The following is a 13289-nucleotide window of genomic DNA, read 5'->3' as shown; positions in this document are numbered from 1 at the left end:
ATCAAATCCCATAAACCTGGCCTTGGTAGCCGAGGATTATGGATGTTTGTAGCTTGTCAGTCGCAGTGTGTCGCAAGAGTCGCAAGAACGAATTCTTGGTCGCCATATGACTTGAATATGTGTCACCATAGCGACGGCGGGTTCACGCGGTTGGACCGCTCACGTGTTTGTGTTTTGTGTGCTGCGTGCGGGCGGTGACATGCGGGGGGGCGCCCAGGTCACCGGGCGGTGACGGTGGTGGTCGCCGCGTCTCGGCCCCTCGGTGCGAGGCGTCCGTCTGCTCGCTGTGCGTCAGCGTCACGGCTGCTGGGTCGAGGTGAGGGGGGGTGGGGGGGGTCGCTGGACCTGAGGCGTCGACGCGATGATGAAATTGGGACAACGCAAGGTCTGGTTTGGAGGTGACACATCTTCCTTTGAGGAGGTCTTTCTCTGTTGCATTCAACACAATCAAGTGCAATGTGAGTTATGAGTTCAGATGTTTGAGGCCGTTGTTCCAGTTAAACTCGTTGTCTTCTTGCTTCTTCGCAGTTCTTTTTGTTCATGAGTCCCTAATGAAAAACAAATCTTAACTCAATCAACACTTTGCGTGTTACAGCTGACGAAGCCCCCAGTAAAAAGTACCAATTTGGTAAAGTGATACTAAACGAAAAGAGATGCTTAAACAAACGGGTTTAAAAGTAAAAATGTGTGAAAGGGTTTCCTCGGGTTCTGAAGTCGTCGGATTACCTTTGTGTCTTTGATCTCAACTTTGGAGCAGTTAAACGGAGAGAGACCGCATCCTCTTAGCAAAGTGAACCTCTCTCTGCCAAAAAGCCCTGGTTATTGTTTATCTTTAGAAGCGTGTAACACTCCTGGCTTTGTATCCTCCGGAGTTCCATGGAGCTCGTCTCTTCCCCTCCACTCAATCGGTCAAAGGTCGTCCCTTGTGCTAATTGTTGCGATGGGGATGGAGTGGAGCGAGGCCTGTTCGCCTGGACGGACTCCAGACAGCTGAACAATGGTGATCCACTCTGTGTGTGTGTGTGTGTGTGTGTGTGAGAATGACAGCCTGGGTGGCCCACTGCTACGCTACATTGGGGTGGAGGGGTCAAGTCGGGCAGAGTCTGTTCTGGTTTTTCTGCAGAGAGCAGACTCATAGAATGTGTAAACCTTCTGTATTGGACACATGGATCGTGTTTTCTTAATTTAAAGTTTGGACACGGCCTGAGCACAACTACTTTTGGCCGTATGGTTTATGTGCACAGTTGGACCCGATTCCAACACACTACTGGTTTTGACCTCGCTGAGAGTGTCTTGGAGACGTAACTCGCCTGTTTCATGCACTAAAATCACCAAAACGCTGAGCTCAAGACTTCTTCGAGCCAATAGGAGACGTGATGCCGCTCCACCTCCTACTTGCATTCTATGTAAGGAAGTTTACTCAATTTTACTAAACATGCACGTCAACTTCCAACTGCACCTTTAGTCCTCGTGCAATTCTTCCACCTTGGGTTGGTGCCCCCCCAGCCAGATGGGCGCAGAAATAACTGCAGCAGGGGCCTAATTACAGGGGCCTCCTCACTTAAGGTCACACGACCACCAGCAAATCAGCAACAAACAACCACATAATGGCCCTCATCCTGCTCGCCGTCCCATCATCCCTACTCTGGTTGGGGGGGGGGGGGGGGTCATTACCCACGCTGCTTCGGGGGCCTCCTTCCTTTCCCAGTGTTTACCGCATTCCTCCCATACTCGGGCCATACTCGCATGGGAAGCTGGAGACCATGCGAGGGTGCGCGTGGGAGCCCAACAGCTGCCGAGGGCTTCTCGTCCCAACTCGTCCGTCTCCGCTCGTTTCCTGACGCGCGGTCGCTGTTTGTCTGTGTGGTACGCGACGGAGGTCTGCTGGACCTCCTCCGTGTCTTTTCTATGGCAAAGGGGTTTCATGTCGAGTTGTTTTGTGCTTCTGGAACCGGACGCGACACAAAGTTTGAAGGAGATAAAAGAGCCGTTTTACAACTGCGTCCGCCATAAGGCTTTGTAACAGGAGGAATCCGAGACACGAAAAACCACAACAACGACGGGTGTAATTGGACTATTGGACCTTTTTGTTTTAAATCCATTTTCAATTTCCCCTGAAACAAAGCCATACAATATAAACAGGAAGTCATAAAACCAAAATATACAGTAATTAAAAAGAGAAAACAGGATGGCGCGGTGCATCAGCGACATTAAACTCCAACGTTCCCCTTGGTTAGACGCCGAGCTTCTTCCTCCTTGTTATTCATGCTGCATTTTGGACAATGAGCCTTTGTCCCCCGAGGACTCGGGGAGCGGACACGCCCCCGTTGTCTGGCTGTAACACATCAGCATCTGCACACTTGCACTTGTTGTCTCCGGAGCAGCTGTTGTCTGATTGAGTCATCGAGTTGATGTCAACTGGCCGAGGCGAGACAGAAGGACAGAAGGACAGGAGGACAGAAGGACAGAAGGACAGGAGGACAGAAGGACAGAAGGACAGAAGGATGCGGTACCAAAGTGACTCGTGAGGGCAAAGTCCTTCTGCCTAGCGCTCGCTCCACTGACCTTTACCCCGATGAAGTATCAAATAAAGGCCGGGATACAAACGAACCCAAAACAAATAGAAGGAGAGGTTGCAAAGCGGGAAAAAAGCCAATGGCCGACGCATGACCAATGGAAGAATGAAAAAGGCGATTTCATATTCAGCTGTTTGATTCCATTGTGCAAGTTCCTGAACTTCTGGTTCGGGAGTGTTGTGGATGGATGGAAACAAATGAGTTAAAGCTACAGCTCACAGACATGTGAGCATCACAAAATAAGATATTGTCCTTCTATGAACTCGCATTGGAGTTAATGAAATCAGGACCTCCCACCGGGGGGGGGGGGGGGGAATCATCTCCACACATAACAGAAACCGGCCGTCAGAGGGGGCGTGTCCGATTGCTTCCTAAAGACGTTTCACATCAAGAGCACCGTGGAATCGGAGGACGAGGTTCGACTTGAAGGCCTTTAATGTAAAACCATCATTACTTTTAGCGATTGAGGACAATTGCGACGAGAAACCCAGAAACAACACGTGATAATGAAGGTGTACCGATGCAAATGAAGCAGTTTGAATGTAAATGATACGAAATCTCTCCTGACACCAGGAGGGCGTCTCACTGTGAGGTGATCAGGGAGAGAGAAGAATACACTGCGGGGCGGATTCAATGTAATTAGCTTATGAAAATGATTTTTCTTTTCGTAGCATTGAAGCTTCTCTGTGGACCCGTGCGAGAGAGACAGGCTTTTTTTTCTCCTCCGATGTCTCCCGGTCCTTCTCCCTCCACGTCTTACTTTTGACCTGTTGAAATAAGACAGGATGAGAAATACCACCAAAAGCACACAAGCCACAAGCCACTGGTTTCCCCCCCCCCCCCCCCCCCCTCCTCCGCGCTTCCTGTTTTCTTCGTCCTCGTCCGCCTCCGTCGCGCCTGTTTGTTTGCCCGCCCTCGAAGGACGCCGTCCAGCTTCCTGTTTTCGCTGGACCGCAGTGGGTCAAAGTGCAGCGCGGCGAAGGTTCGTTTGAGGGACGCACCTCGACGTCCCCTCACCTGCACATGGAAACACGCCATGACAACAAGCGTTTCTTCCCATCATCACTTCCCGAGTTAATGAGGAAACATGAACTTTATATGAATCCAGGTGGAAATAGAAATAAATAGAAACTTCATTCCTTGAGGATGTTACGTGATCCCACAGGATCCCTGTTCACATGTGAATGCTAATTTAACAAAGACTTCAGTTTCCAGTGTTTTTTTCAATGTAAATCAGAATGTTTCTGTGTTTATTAATACAGGTGATTAGTGATCTTACTGAAACTCCTTCTATATGTGTCACGTTTTGGGTTTGTTTCCTGTTTTATTTTGTAGTTTCCCCTCCCCGTGTCCCTGGTTCAGCTTCACTTCCTGCCCTCTCTTTCTGGTCCCAGTCTGTGTTTTGTCCCGAGGCATCTTTGGATTTTGGTAATAAAGTTTTTTTTGTGAGTCCTGCTTCTGCTGGAAGCTGTGACCCTGTGCAGATGATGTGGAGGCTCTTCTTTTTCCAGACAACACGCGGGGTGCTGCACGGAGGCCAAGAGGCCCGTTGAAGTGACAGAAATGGGCCAAAGGCAAAGGGAAGTGTCCCCAGTGAGGGGAAATCCTCTCTGTGGGTCTCACACACACACACACACACACACAGACACACACACAGCATGTGATCGTGACTCTTTATTGAAGCCGACCAAGGCCTTTATACACGAGCCCCTCATGTCTGCTGTAACACAGACACACACAGACACACACAGATAAAGGAGGCGATGCAGAGACAGAGTGATGGAGCTGTTGATAACACCGGAGCCTCAGTGTGTGTCTGTGTGTGTCTGTGTGCGTCGTCCCTGGAAATCTGTTTTTGTTAAAATGCGTGTAACGAGTAACGGACGCGTTGTGGGTCGGTGCTCCCGGATGCATCAGTTTGTATCGCGTGTGAAGCAGGTGTTTTAAGTGCATTTGTTGTGTTGTTCTAACTTTTTGTCGTTTTTGCTTTGTTTCAGTTTCCATTTTTCAGACGTTTGAGAACAGCGACTTTGTTCCCATGGCGACCAAAGCGAGGGCCGTTTAGTGGCCAAGGTCACTTTGTAGAAGACATGGTTGAGTCGCGAAAACACACAATAGGAAAAACGTGCGCGCTTAAGATGTTGTCACAACACAGGAAACGTGCACGCCTGCTTGTCTGCACCAGTGCGTGCGTTTGTACGTCTGCATGTCGGCTGCTGTGTGATGGTACAGGTGTAAATGGTTCTTCATTAACACGTGAATGGGTGGAGACGGCTCTGTTAGCAAAGACCAGAACCCCCCTGCTGCAGTAAAACGAGAGGTTTTCTAAAGGGACTCCGGCTCTCTGAACTACTCTGAAGTTTTTTGTCCAATCAACAGAAACCCCCTCCCCCCCCCAGAGGACAGCACGTACTGGAGGCCTTGCGTGCAGGAGTCGGTGTGTGTCTGCCCTGGTCCTGGTCCTGCCCCAGTGCAGATAGCATCAGCCAGATAAGGGGAGGAAGCACGAGGCTGTTATCAGTGAGCAGGAGCCTTGCAGCTCCTTCTGTTCCAGCTCGTTAATCTCAAACTCATTCCGAAGGGTCCGTCCTCGCAGCGCCGCGTCTCTGCGTCACGCCAGTGAAACCCCCCCCCCCCCCCCCCCCCCCCGCCGAAGGTCGACCTCTCACTTTTCACGTTCAGGCTCGATCGACGTCCGACTTCTGCTGGGTTTGAGTGAGGTTACCAGCGAAGTGACGTCTGGTTATGAATCACAGTCCATGCGGATTTATTCCCTTCAGCATCACATGGCGCCAAAGCGTAACTTTGACTGCTGTCATTTGACCTGGGAATAAATTAAGTTAGCACTTTGCACCTTCTCACCATGAGGTTGATTGTGGTGCTGTTGGACCAATAATAACATTAGATATGTGCACACGATAAAGGCCTCAGAAATATGGTTATTGCATTATCATAGTTTATAATCCCCTGGTCATGACAGATGTTGGTATGTGTACATGGGGGATAGGTTGACCTGATGGTGTTTGTTGTCTTCTCATGGGGTGTCTGCTCGTGGTATCTATCACTTCTCACACCCGCTTCCTCTTCCAAGCACGAGCCCACGTCCAGCCTACGCGTCGTGCCACGACTTTCGGATTTGTTTCGACACAGCGCCGTCGTTCTCACACGATCGCTCCCACGATGCGGCACACTCACTTCCTGAGTGTGTGTCATGTGCACGCACACACACACACACGCAGACAGATCTCACTGCAGACCCGATTAGTGCATGTGGTGAGTCTTTGTTTGAGGACAAAGAATTTCCGCCGTCTGGGACGAGCAGCCGGCGGCAAAAGGACGAGGAGGAGGACAAAGATCAGCTGCTGCTGAAGTGAGGCCCGGGGGGGCGGCGGGGGGGGGGGGGGGGGGGGGGTCTGAAGAAGATGGAGGTTAATGTTATGAAACGACTCCAACCGGCCTCCCCATCCCCTGACGGAGGTTTGAAGCCGGACCTTTTGGAGACATTCCGACATGTCGGTGGCTCACTTACAGACTGGAGTCTTTCCCCCAGCAGGAGCCCATCAGAGATAATGGAGGTGCGTCACTGACCTCACTGACCTCAACACTCACAGCTTCTTACCGCTCACCTGGCAACTGAGGCTCATTCCACTCACTCGTCTTCAATCAGTGGGTCCGTCATTATGGATGAGTGGAACCAATGGAAAAAATTGAAATGTCTTTAAAGAAGGGGGGAAACGTTGAAGGCCTTTAAAGGTCGTAACAAACGACTGGAGGGAAACCCGTCCAATTCAAAGAGCAAACAAATGAACAAACCATGTGACCTTTGTCAAGCTGAGGGTTGAATCTCTTCACATTGATCTGTCATTGAGGGGCTGAATCCCCCTTTAAGGGGTCGCTGGCAGCAGATCACGCCAGGAGGCCTCGCCCTGGCCGCTCAGACGGCCATGTTGTGGCGTGCGGCGTTTCAACGCTTTGGGACGGAGGGAGACTCAGACGACGGAGACAAAGGGCGAGACTCAAACGACGGGTCACAGAGGAGGGGGGGGGGGGGGGGGGGGGCTGAATAATAGGGCGTGCAGTACGGAGGAGGGAAGGAGTAAAGGAGTGAAGGAGGGAGGGACGGGGGGGACGTTGTCTGAAAGACAGCAGAATTCATTTGAAGGTGAATAAAAGCAGCTTGCCTCCATTCAGGGGGACTCCCGTCACACCGGGAGGGGGTGCAAAGGGGGGAGAGAGGAGGGAGAGAGGGGAGGGCCCGCAACACACTTCATATGCTAACACGCCATGGAGACACACGCAGGGATGCAACACAAACAACACACACAAGGACACACACAGAGACAGCCCGCTGTCTGTCTCTGTGTGTGTGTGTGTGTGTGTGTGTGTGTGTGTGTGTGTGTGTGTTTCAGAGGTAGGGAGGGGAATACGTTGATGATGTCCGCGTGTTTCTCCTCATGAATCCATCGTGTTTACGGACCCTGTCAGTTCATCCTATACATTGATCCGTGGGGAACTTCTATCATCTCCGTGGTGACTGAAAAATCACCATCTGTATCGGGGGGGGGTCTCAGTGGTTCTGGTCAGTCCAGTCATTGTTAGGCGGTTGTGTGTCAGTCCACATACAATAACTATATGTTGTATTTGTTATGCTGTCTTATAGCAGATAAGTATTACTCATATCTTATAGTAATAATAATATTTTGTATTTTGTAATAATAGCACCTTTTTAAAGTTTTTTTTTCTTTTTCTGAAAGAATCTTTAGTTGGAGCACAAAAAACAAAAATGACTTTTTAATACAGACAATAATGTGCTTGTTTTTACTGTCTGGTGTAATCATTGCACTTTAAACGTGTTTCTCTGAAGTGTCGCAGAAACTTGAACTTTCTTAGAGCTCAGACAAAGTAAATCATGTGAAGTGTGTTATTATTGTTGTTGTTATTATTATTATATAGCCCATACCAAGAGACGATTTCTATTCCCCCCGCCCCCCCCTTCCTTCCTCCTCCCGCAGCTCTTCTGTTTGTTTGCACTCACTTGATCCGGAGCGGAAATTCCTCTCCGTTTTTGTGAATGACAAACTCATTAACAATTCATCAGCACGGGGCCGCTCCATCCGGCCCCCGTTGCCAGGGCGACCGCCACCGAGGCCTCATCCGATTGGCCGCGGCGGACACAATGTGACCCGGTGGACACGCCTTCCCCAGTTTGTAGCCACTCAGCGAGCACCGGCGCCGCAGAGAGAGACAGAGGGGGAGACAGAGACCGCAGAGCGCCGATTCACATCTCGGACCGAGCGCAGGAAGAGAAACACGCGGCGCCCCGCACGCACACAAACAAGACGCGCTTAACCCGCACGGCGCGCGGTGTCTCCGGCGCGACCCCGGACCGTCTGCTGCAGGAAGAGGAGCCGTGGAGTTATATAAGAGCCCCGGCGCGACTCATTGAGAAATCACACGCACAGACGCATGAATGATCGCGAGCGGAGGCATCGATCTGTGAAGGAAACCCGCGTCCGTCCCGAAGCGCGCGGAGCGCACTGAAGGATTTTAGACTGAGCTTCTATTCCGCACTTTTTCTGCGCAATTTTTTTTGCTTTATTGTCGCTGCCTCCGCGCTGCAGCCAGAAAACCTCTCCAAGGACCTCACTTCTCCAGATCCTGCCCCCCCCCCCCGCCCCCCCTCGCACAACCTCCAACTCCTGCTTATAAATGCTCGACAAGCTCAGACCCGTCATCCAGCTCGACTCCGTCATGGCGATAAGCAAGACCGTGTGCTGGCTGCAGGAGCAGCTGGAGACGCGCAGGGACGGCCTGCTGGTGATGGACTGCCGCGCGCAGGAGCTCTACGAGTCGTCGCACGTCGACACGGCCATCAACGTGGCCATCCCGAGCCTCATGCTGCGCCGCCTCAAGAAGGGCAACCTGCCCGTGCGCTCGCTGCTCTCCGACGGCGAGGACCGCGAGAAGTTCGTGCGCCGCTGCACGACGGACACCATCGTGCTGTACGACGAGTACAGCCGCGAGTGGAACGAGAACGTGGACGGCGGCTCGGTGCTGGGTCTGCTGCTGAGGAGGATGAAGGACGAGGGCTACAGGGCCTACTATCTGGAGGGTGAGCGCGGTTCATTCACGTTTTGGGCCAGATTGCGCAGAGACGGAAGCGGAGTCTCCCGCTTGTTGTCATTTGAGCTGCGTCGTGTTTACAACTTTTGGAACTTGGGAGTCCAAAATATCGTGCGTGTGTATGTAAACACGAGGGTGTAAACAGAGGATATTCAAATAGAACACGTGCAGAACAGAACCTGATTGATAACATATCCTGTTTGCTCTTCTTTTCACCCCAGGTGGCTTCAGTAAATTCCAGGCCGAGTATCCGGGTCTGTGCGAAACCAACCTGGACGGCACCTCCAACACCAGCTCCCCCACCGCGCAGGTGCTGGGCCTCGGTGGCCTGCGGATCAGCTCCGACTCGTCCGACATCGAGTCGGACATCGACCGGGAGCCGAGCAGCGCCACGGACTCGGACGGCAGCCCGCTGTCCAACCCGCAGCCCTCCTTCCCGGTGGAGATCCTGCCGCACCTGTACCTGGGCTGCGCCAAGGACTCCACCAACCTGGACGTGCTGGAGGAGTACGGCATCAAGTACATCCTCAACGTGACCCCCAACCTGCCCAACCTCTTCGAGAACGCGGGGGAGTTTAAGTACAAGCAGATCCCCATCTCGGACCACTGGAGCCAGAACCTCGCGCAGTTCTTCCCCGAGGCCATCGGCTTCATCGGTGAGTGATCACCCCCCCCCTCTGGGCTGTTTAGTCCACATGCTCGTTCACGGGTTGGGGGGCCAGTAATGATTAGGGATAAACAAAAAAAATGATGTCTTTAAACGAAATGAATGCATTCAAGAAAAGTTGCGTTGCTTGTTTTGTTTGGCCAGCAGAGCCAAACACGTGATCATAATGACACACACACACAGGAAGCACATTCATCACATTTGAGTAGCAGGAAGCGACTTAATTATTGGACTAATCATTTCATCACTTAACCCGGTGGTGTGATTGTTCTGAATGAGGCGGGCAGCAGATAATAATCAGTCGTAATCTCCTTTGATGGGACGCGTTGTGCAGCACAGGTTAGACGAGGTGTCCCCCCCCCCCCCTGTGATCCTATCAGTGAGCAGAGGAGGACGAGTCTGCCTCTGATGGCGGGCAGGCCCAAGTGCACCCTTGTACCAATGGTTTGACTTCAGTAGAGGGGGGGGGGGGGGTGTCCTGGCCTGTCTCTTGTCCCCCGGCGCTTGAGTAATTTGCAGGCACAAAGGGCGGTGTTGAAACAGGAGAACACTGGAGGGGGGGCGGGGGTGGATGAGGGCAGGGTGGTAATTTGAGCGTGACAGGAAGGAAGTGGCAATGAAAGTAATCTAGGACATGGCATTGCCCTCAACCCCCCCCCCCCCTCCCACCCCATCCGCCCCCTCACATTACAAAAGGAGCCATTTACAGGCCCTGTTGACATCCTGTTGGGCCTCGTGACTCCTACGTTTACACGACCAAATGGCACCATTGTTGGAGTCTCCCTGGCGAGCAGAAGAATGGTTTAATAGACCGTAATAGTCAATTTCCCCCCCCCCCCAAAAAGACTGTCTTCTGTGTTTTGTGCACCCCCCCCCCTTGTTTGTGGACTGTCACGCATGGGAGATAGCCGGGATAATAACTTCCGCTGCTCTCGCTGCGGCTTCCAGCACAGCTTGACTTAAATGTCACAGATGTTTATTGCGGGCTTTGTTCGCTCCGTGTGGAAAAGGAGAAGAAGGAGGAAGCAACGCTCCCACTAAAGAACTAAAGAGTTCAGAGGTCAATGGCCCAGAGTGGTCCCGTGTTTTTCTATTGGCGTTTCATTGGATGGTTGAGAACGAGGCCTTTGCGTGGTCCTCCTCGCGCAGTCCGCCATGTTTCTATAGAAGCTCCAGGTGGGCTTCCTGTTACCTGCAGGCCGCCGTAGCTCCACAACATGCTCATAAAGGCTCCGTGTTGTTCTGGAAGATGTCTATAATTTTTTCCATTTTCTTTGCTCCCCAGACGAGGCTCGAGGCCAGAAGTGTGGCGTCCTGGTGCACTGCCTGGCGGGCATCAGCCGCTCCGTCACCGTGACGGTGGCCTACCTGATGCAGAAGCTCAACCTGTCCATGAACGACGCCTACGACATCGTCAAGATGAAGAAGTCCAACATCTCGCCCAACTTCAACTTCATGGGCCAGCTGCTGGACTTTGAGCGCACGCTGGGCCTCAAGAGCCCGTGCGACAACCGCATCGCGGCGCCCAGCCAGCAGCTGTACTTCACCACGCCGACCAACCACAACGTCTTCCAGCTGGACCCCCTGGAGTCCACGTGAGGCGGCCCGCCGCTACACCCCCCCCCCCTGCCGGAGGGTCTCGCGGGCCTCCCCCCCCCTTTTTTCGGAAAAGCTGCAAAACGCTTTCTCTCGTTTTTTCCGCCCTGCGGCGTGGGACCGGGGCGCCACGACCTCATTGACGCGGGCGCCGCTGAGCGGGAACGAGCGGAGGGCCGACGCCGTCCGGCCCGACGCGCAGCTGCTTGCTGACCAGATGAGGAGAGACAGCGAAAGACACAAGGGAAGCGAGATATCTTCTTCAATCTTTACATCGCTGCCGGGGCTCCTGTGGTTCCCCCCCCCCCTCCCCCCCCTCTCTTTTTGTCATTGTATCTTGACAGGACTTAACGTGATTTGTTGGACAGCTGATGCTTCAGAGCTCCTGGGCTGGTGTGCCAAAGAGACGCGATTGTTCGAACTGGACGGATCTAAAAAAAAAAAAACCTCTCTGCTAAGACGGCAGGGTGCGTTGTCTCCTTCGTCTTCTGTGAAGACCCTGCCTGTGGGGGGGGGGAAGCCCCCCCGGCTTCACACGGCACGCTATGAACGTGACTCGATTTTTGCATTTGTGGAGACTTCTCACACATTTATACGTTGTGAATATATCTTCTATATAATATAAAAGTAAAAAGCCTTGCTCTACTATCTACCCTTTGCAACAAGAGGGTACTCATTGTTTCATATTCTACTTTCACGTAAGCTAACAAACTGCATATTGATCAGTATGTCAAAGTTGATTATGCCAAAAAAAATCAAGTAGGATTTTCCAAGAATTGTGCAAAAATATGTACATGTGTAATATATTTGATGATCGCTTTACGTGTGAATTCAGCCGACGGGCCTTGTTTTTGCTCCCACCCCCCCCACGAATCAAAGTCACCTTGGTGGTTTGCCTTACTTTTTCGCTCAGAAGATGTTTTTATTTTGCATTAACCTTCAGAGATTCCCCCGTTTTCTTGAGCATCCCAGAGATTTAAAGTATATATATTTTCACACAAAAATACATTATTTTTTTCCATTTGGCACCACGCAGAAGACAGCGTCCGTTGGAGGCCGAATGGTCTGGATCTCTGAAGGTCAATGTGCGACGTCCTGAGCTCTGCACAAGCGCCAACAGTCTGGGACAATTGGACTAAAGTCGGGCTTTGGTCACCTTCGCCTCTTCAGGGAAATGCAGTTTTTATTTGTGAGAGAAAAATAATGCCCCTCTACAAAGAAGGCCATTTTCCAGAGGAAGCCATCTGTGGCAACCCCCCCCCCCCCCCCCCCCCCCCCCCCGGCCCCCTTTCCTCTCTTACGAATGTAAAGAAAAGATAACTTATTATGAATAAATTGCTATTTTGTCTACACTTTACCCGCCCATGCCTGTTTTTGCATTGTTTGTCGTCTGTTTCCACGGCGACGCGTTTACGTAAGCGTCTCCTCGACAGCCGTCTGTGTCAGAAGCGACGGACCAGAGTCACGACCACAAAACCAACGTCTTCCCCCCCACCCCCGTCCCAACAATCATTCTCCGAGTCACCAAGAACAGCCTGGACCACCTGAAGCCTGAAGGAGCCTCTGAGGTTTCTTTATTTAGTTTGAAGTGGAAACACAAAGCCAGTGAATCATTGGCTACGTAACAAAGGCCCAAACCTGCACGCGCTCGTCAGGACGTAAATGATTTATAGAAAGAGTCACTCGCTGCTTCGCCCACTGTCCAGTTCAAATGAGGTTCACTGAATCCTGAGCAATCATTTAATATTACAATGACTCGTAGAAACAAGGAAGCACCGTTCTTTGGTCTAACTCATTCAAATTTTCTACAAATCGGAGAGTTCTTATTTGGCCATTTTACTCACGAGAGTTTGCAGGGAACAGTTTTAATAACGTATTTATTAGGGCCGGGACTTTAGCGCGTTTTTTACGATTAATTAATTACAATGTGAATTAAGATTAATGTGTTATTTTTTGTGTAATTAATTAAACATTTTTAACGCATTTTTACACTTATTTTTTGCACCGCGGAACATTTCTCACTGGATGAGTTTCGGAGGACTGATTGTACTGGAGCACCAACTAGCGTTCATGACTTCAGACAACAAGAAACCACAGTGAACGTGAACAAGCTGACGAGACTGTGTCGGGTGGCCCCGTGAATGGGAAATCTTATAATAAACACGGATGGAAGCGTCGATAAGAGCGTGGTTGTGTGTAAGCTGTGCAACAAGGAATTCACATCGAGCCTCAAGTATCACCTCAACGCAACACAATTAGCAGCTAGCGTGGACGTACATGGACCCACACCCAACCCACACTGCACCAGATGACTGGTTTAAGGACCA

General features: G+C 51.5%; 1 protein-coding gene across 1 annotated transcript; it reads left to right on the top strand.

Moving 5' to 3' along the window:
• The first annotated feature begins 7591 nt into the window (after window positions 1-7591).
• Window positions 7592-12237, top strand: dusp6 (dual specificity phosphatase 6). Its single transcript, XM_037452148.2, has 3 exons — window positions 7592-8688; window positions 8921-9355; window positions 10652-12237. Exons 1-3 carry the CDS (start codon window positions 8286-8288, stop codon window positions 10963-10965), a joined length of 1152 nt encoding a protein of 383 aa, XP_037308045.1. The 5' UTR covers window positions 7592-8285; the 3' UTR covers window positions 10966-12237.
• The last annotated feature ends 1052 nt before the right edge of the window (window positions 12238-13289 follow it).

The sequence above is a fragment of the Pungitius pungitius genome, chromosome 6, assembly GCF_949316345.1.
Source record: "Pungitius pungitius chromosome 6, fPunPun2.1, whole genome shotgun sequence".
NCBI classification, from domain to species: Eukaryota; Metazoa; Chordata; class Actinopteri; order Perciformes; family Gasterosteidae; genus Pungitius; species Pungitius pungitius.
The sequence above is the reverse complement of the archived record's forward strand: the minus strand, read 5'-3'. Positions and strand labels throughout refer to the sequence as shown.

Bases quoted from the DNA above. Each gene is read 5' to 3' on its own strand.
- dusp6 (XM_037452148.2), top strand. From the start codon at position 8,286: ATGCTCGACAAGCTCAGACCCGTCATCCAGCTCGACTCCGTCATGGCG. The intron at 8,689-8,920 runs GTGAGCGCGGTT...TTTTCACCCCAG, and splicing joins CAGGGCCTACTATCTGGAGG to GTGGCTTCAGTAAATTCCAG. The intron at 9,356-10,651 runs GTGAGTGATCAC...TTTGCTCCCCAG, and splicing joins CGAGGCCATCGGCTTCATCG to ACGAGGCTCGAGGCCAGAAG.